At 30.3% G+C, this 6,376-nt stretch overlaps 1 protein-coding gene across 1 annotated transcript; it reads left to right on the forward strand.

Moving 5' to 3' along the window:
• Positions 1–899: 899 nt before the first annotated feature.
• Positions 900–5,657, forward strand: CAHbeta (carbonic anhydrase beta). Its single transcript, XM_012375860.2, has 5 exons — positions 900–1,102; positions 2,788–2,872; positions 3,585–3,772; positions 3,923–4,114; positions 4,186–5,657. The coding sequence occupies exons 1-5, from the start codon at positions 1,010–1,012 to the stop codon at positions 4,393–4,395; spliced, it is 768 nt and encodes a 255-aa protein (XP_012231283.1). The 5' UTR covers positions 900–1,009; the 3' UTR covers positions 4,396–5,657.
• Positions 5,658–6,376: the final 719 nt, after the last annotated feature.

The raw sequence follows: 6,376 nt of genomic DNA on the forward strand, positions 1-6,376 counted from the left end.
TTTTTTCTTTTTTTTTATTCATATTTCCTGTATCTAAGAAGTATGTGTATCATAATAGTACACGTATTTATTTTTTAAGCTTTTTTAATATTTATATTTATTTGCTGCAGAATTGTTAACAAACTAGTTCTAAATCTTGGTAATTGATTAAAAAATTGCACACATATATGCTTAATATTTTTTCAAATCTATAGAACATTATCTAGAATCTACACAAGAAATAAGTTTCTAATTAGGCATGCTGTTGGCTAGAAAACCTGAAATTAGAACATAATTTATTGTCGAAATTTTTAAACTTTTTAAACATTTAGAAAATTTTTAAACATTTAGATTCTTAGTCTATAGTCTTCAAGTGATTTACAATAGTAACAGTTTTGTCGAAGATAATTGATAATTCTGTTTATTAATAAATTTTATTTTTAAATATACAAATAAAACAAAAAAAAGCTTTCTAGTGGAGCTTATTTATAATTACATCGACATATTGTGTAATAGTTGTGAAATTAATAAATAGTAAATGTCTATTTTGTAGAAAAAAAATTATGATAACGTATTTGTCTGTTTTTACACTCAAGAGATGTATCAAAAGTATTTATATGAGATGTAATAGACTAATGTGTATTTTTTGGGAATATGCAAGTAAACATTGCAGACAAACCTGTTTTCTTTTCTATAACAAAATTATAATATAAGAAAATGTATGATTTTAGGTATATAAATCTTTTAAGTTAACTGTATCACAGTTTGATCTAATACAGATTTATACTAAAAATAAGTTTTTATTTGCAAAATTATTTTTGATTTTTAAAACATTTTATTTTGAGATCAAAAACAATCAGTTTTGAAAAAAATAGATTTATTATCTTTATTCGTATACCACAAGTTACAGCTTTTAAATTTCCCGCTGCTGTATCGATAAATGGCGTAGTTGTGTGCTGTCATTGCACTTGATTCGGGAGAACAAGCTTCTGAAAAGTTATTCTATAGTTAGTATCATTTGAATGCTGCGATGGATAGGATACTCAAAGGGATCATGAAGTACAGAAAGTGTCATCGAGAAGGAATGGTGAAGCAATTTCAACAAGTCAGGGATCATCCCGAGGTACGTTTGTACTGTGTTAAGAAAAAAAAACATCTCGCGTGATTATCGATGCATTGATACGTCAGCTTCAAGCGTGAAGCCCACGTGCTTTTGTTGCTATAATTTTTTTCGAGTAATTGCGAATTATCCGGTGAAAATAAATTTGTACATCAATTTAACGCAATGTAATTTTAACTTAATTAATTTCAAAATTTATGTTAAATGTAGGTCCGAAATATGACCTTGAATTATTGATTGACATGTGATTGACATGTAATTGATTAAAGTAGTTCTCGGAAATTTTAGGATGATCTCACAATCAGTCAGTTTGCATAGTCCAAATCTCAAAATCGATCGTCAAAGAGCTCGGACCTTCCGAATTGAAAATATATGTTAAAACAATTTGAATTATTCAAATATATGTTCAGTCTACACATATACATCTACATATACATCTAATTATATACATATTTACAGTATATCTAAAAAAAGGTGTAAAATATTTTTTTCGTTAAATTACTTCAATAAATTAAAAAAATATATATATATTTAAAATATAAAATATAAAAAAAATGTAAAATACGACAATATTAGTAAGCCGTCTAGTTGCTATCGTTATCAATAATAGCCTGGCATCTTCATGGTATGCTATCTGTTATAGTATGGAAATGTCAGGCTTATCTTCTATACTAGATACTAGACTTACTCATGTAGTTGCGTCACATGAATATTTACCTGAAATATATGTGTAATTGTTTTTATAGTTTTATTGAAATAAATTTAATGAAAAAATGCCAGTCACGTTTTTCGAACATACTGCATCTCATTTGTGTTTGTTGCGAATTCATATTATGCATTATTTATATCTATTCAGTGTCATTGTAGTAAATCTTATCGTCTTTTATAAATAATTTTTTTTTTTCATAAGTTACATTCCGCTCGTTTTCCCATTATAAAATCTATTAATGTAATCCTATACCCAATTTTTTTAAAACAATTTACAAATCGATTTTATAAAAGTGCAGCATGAAAAAAAGATTCGAATACTTATCTCCTAATTTACAACAAAATATAAAAACATTGATATATTCGGATTATACATACATCATTTGTACATGAATGTATCATGATTTGTAGCGTTTGTTTATATAAACTGTTTAATGAAATAATTATAATAATAAGGTTTTCATTTGTCTTGTTACTAAAACCTTTTTATTTTTTTTAATTAATCACGAACACTAAAAATCATAGTATATTCGTGTACAAATGATGTACAGCCCGAATATACCCATATTTTTATATTTTGTTGTAAATGAGGGGATAAAGATTCAGACCTCATGAAAAATACTAACATTGACAATACGTATATAACAGTACCTTATGATGATAATGTCACTAATATTATAATTTATGCAGCATGTGGTAAAAGGTCTATCTTACTAATGCTATCGGTAATGCTATTACCGATAGCATTACTGGATGTGTTCCGTTTTTATCAACTGTATTGTCGGTATCACTTTAAAACATATACAGGGTGTCGAATTTATAAATGTATATCTCTCTTTGATTTAAAAAATATGAAGAAATTTTCAAAATTTTAGGATTTTATTACATAATATTATGAATATTATTATAAACTATACAGTTATAATATTAACACGTCATGCTCGGTCGTAATTTTATGTCTGTTGTTACTCTTATCGTAGCCCAAGGCAGTATTTTTCACCTGCATGGACTCCCGAATGATCCCAACTAGATTTACGGAAACAAATGTTGGAGACATGTTTGTCGGTACGACAATCTATTATGGCATTATTATAATTGTTGGTTTATTTTATTATTTTTGCTTAATTTTTCCACAATGTATTTTTTTAATATAATGCTTCTTAAAATATTTTTTTATGAAATACGATATTTACGATAATCTGAATATAATGTACTTCTATTTATCAAATTTTTATTTATATCGAAAAAAAAACCATGTATTCTAATTAATAATAATTTAAAATTAATATTAAAAAAATGTTTTAAAATTAATTTCTTGTTTATTTATTTTTATTTTTTGTATATCAGTGACGAGCAATCTTTGTTCTGCAATGTGCTAAAATTGAAAACCTAATATTTTATACGGGCAACGAACGCAGTATTAAATACTTAAATACATTAATAAAAAAATTTAATTTACAATAGATATATAATTTACAATATAATTGACAATAGATTGTGTCTTTTGCTAAATTTTTTACACTTTAGCTAAATAAAGTGCAACGTTTCGGCGGGCTGCAGGTAAGTAGTTGGAAGGCGTGCGACCCGCGGGCCGCGGATTGCTCATCACTGATGTACATTATAAACAAAAAAATTTTGTAAGAACTTTGTGTTTTTTTTTAAATATCTCATTCACTGAATATGTATGGTTTCTGATTTTCTCGATTTATACATAAAAGCTTTATTCAAGAACCGAGAGCAAGACCGGACATATCTTTAACAGGATTCATATTTTCAGTCCGAAACCCCGGCAATGTTGTTCCACATTCGCAACATTTTGTGGACGAATTTACCATGTGTGAATCAGCGGCGTTGGAGCTTGGTTGTGTGGTAAATGATATAAGACACGTTATTGTGTGTGGCCACAGCGATTGTAAGGCCATGAATCTGCTCTACGCTTTACGGGACGAGGAATTTGCATCTCAAGTACGTTCTCTTGTGATCGTAAAAAGTTTTATTTTATTGACGAGGATAGGATATTTTTTAATGATAAGACGTGAATCTTTGTCGCATCTTTTGATATTGTGTTCTTATCGCTTTTTCGCGCGCGTAATTGTAATTTCGCCTGAATTTTAGATGAACAGAAGAATATCGCCGTTGAGAGCGTGGTTGTGTGCGCACGCCAGCAGCAGCTTGGCAAAGTTTCAGCATCTCGAAGTCACCGGTTTCCACGAGCCGATTATTTTCCAAGCTGAGACTCCGCTGCGAAAATTTGTCGCTTACATTGATCCAGAAGATAAATTCGCTATTGAAGACAAGTTGTCACAAGTTAGTTGGAAAAAGAGATCAGTGCAAAAACAGTTGCGATAAGCTTGTATATTGAGTTTTCTTTGTTACAGATCAATACATTGCAACAGCTTCAAAATATCGCGTCGTATGGGTTTCTGAAGAAGCGCTTGGAGAGACACGATTTGCACATTCACGCGCTGTGGTTTGATATTTACACCGGGGATATTTATTATTTTAGCCGAGCCAATAAAAGGTTTGTGGAAATAAATGAGACAACGGAGCCATTTCTGCTTAAAGAAATAAAGAAATATTATTCGTAAACATTTTAGCAAAAAAAATTACGCATATAATTTTTATGATTATGATCGTAATTAATATATTTATATTTCTAAAAACGTACAAATTAGATCATAAAAATCATATATTTTTATACATTTAAATTCGAATGACTTAGATTATACTTTTGTTTTTTCCAAGAATTCTGCAGATTATTGTAAATTAAATTCTTTTATTATTAATGCATTGTGCAAATTTTATATATTTTATAAGAATTTTATTAAATATTATGGGAGATTCTCAATTTTGATATAAAATATTTACCGATAATTTTATCGGACAATTATATTATATTCATATAGCATTCATATTATTCATTAATTCATTAAACATAATTATAAATATACACATGTATAATATATATTGCATGCAGTGGCGGATTTAACGATCCGCAAATGTCGATTTGCGAACCGGGCCCCCGCCGCCCCGGCCCGAAAAGGGCTCCCATAAAAAAATTATTTACTAACATTTAAAGTAATCCGAGGCGTGTAACACGTAAAATCGTGAAATAGACTACTCTTAATTCTACTATCAAAGAACATAAACGCAATGAAAAATATCAACTTGTTACGCTTCATTTTCAGACTGATTGAGATTGGTTTTATTTGGGGTAGACGACAAATTTTAAAAGTTACAAATGGGAAAGACAGAAATTTCGAGAGCGAATTTTGTCATTAGTCATCAAATTCAACATAATCGAGATTCGTTAAGATACGCGAACACGGTAACAAGTGTCGAAAATGTTCTACCTACATAAAAATGGGCCCCTTGTAACGTTTGCGGACCGGGCCTTTTTCCTTAAATCTGCCACTGGTTGCATGTATTATACAAGTTATTTCTTACGAGAATATAAAACTCGTGGAATAAACTATGGAATATAACGGGCCTTGTTACATCTCTTTCTTACGGTTTTGCGGTTTATTCTCTATTTCGGCTTAATTGGATTGAGAAAAGAGTCAATCTCAAACCAACGGCACAAGAGCTGCCGATAGATGGACGGATGGCTGCGGGCGAACTAGAGCATGCCAGTTCCGAAAGAGAAAGCAAAACAACGAAAGAAGTCGTAGGAATCGAAGTTACGGAGCATTATATTGTTGTTAGAATTTGTAACACTACGCTTCTTCGTGGGCATAAAATGTGAACTCATATAACGTATACTGTATCATTTGATGTAAACGTATTTTCGAAAAACTCCAAATAAATGTAATATAAATCTTTAAACAAAAATATAAGCTCTAAACTTATACTTATCGATATTTCTTATTTGGTAAAGTCCTGAAATTTAGACAAAATTATTTTATGATCAACTTTAAGCAATGATGAGCAATCCGCGGCCCTTCAACTACTTACCTGCGGTCCGCCGAAACGTTGCACTTTATTTAGCTAAAGTGTAAAAATTTTAGCAAAAAGCACAATCTATTGTCAATTATTTTGTAAATTATATATCTATTATAAATTAAATTTTTTTTTATTAATATATTTAAGTATTTAATATATTGCGTTCGTTGCGACTCGTATGGAATATTAGGTTTTCAATTTTGGCACACTGCAGAACGAAGGTTGCTCATCACTGACTTAAAGCTTAATATTAGCGTTTCTGAAATCAAGTCAGAAAATTTATTATTATTCTCCGTCCTTTGAGACAAGCTTTGATGAAATAAGCGAACGTGCATACGCAGAGCTCTTCTGCGTTCTGGCCACCTAAATATGCGTGGAAAACGCTTCGCACTTTTCCGTACACTTTACGGTAAAAAGTGAAGAGAATTCTCCCCAGTTTCCAGCGGAACCTTCCTGTTAGGCCGGTTAGGCTAGAAATGTTGCAGTCGAAGAAAGTAGAGGAAAGAAGAAAAGAAAATTAAAATTCCTTAGGGATCGTTTGAAATTTTCGCCAAAATCTATTCGCTGTATAGTTGAAAACAATGGTTGTGATTTGGCGCTACAAGTCCTTCGAGGCATTCTTTTCAA

The sequence above is a fragment of the Linepithema humile genome, chromosome 2 (assembly GCF_040581485.1).
Source record: "Linepithema humile isolate Giens D197 chromosome 2, Lhum_UNIL_v1.0, whole genome shotgun sequence".
NCBI lineage: Eukaryota > Metazoa > Arthropoda > Insecta > Hymenoptera > Formicidae > Linepithema > Linepithema humile.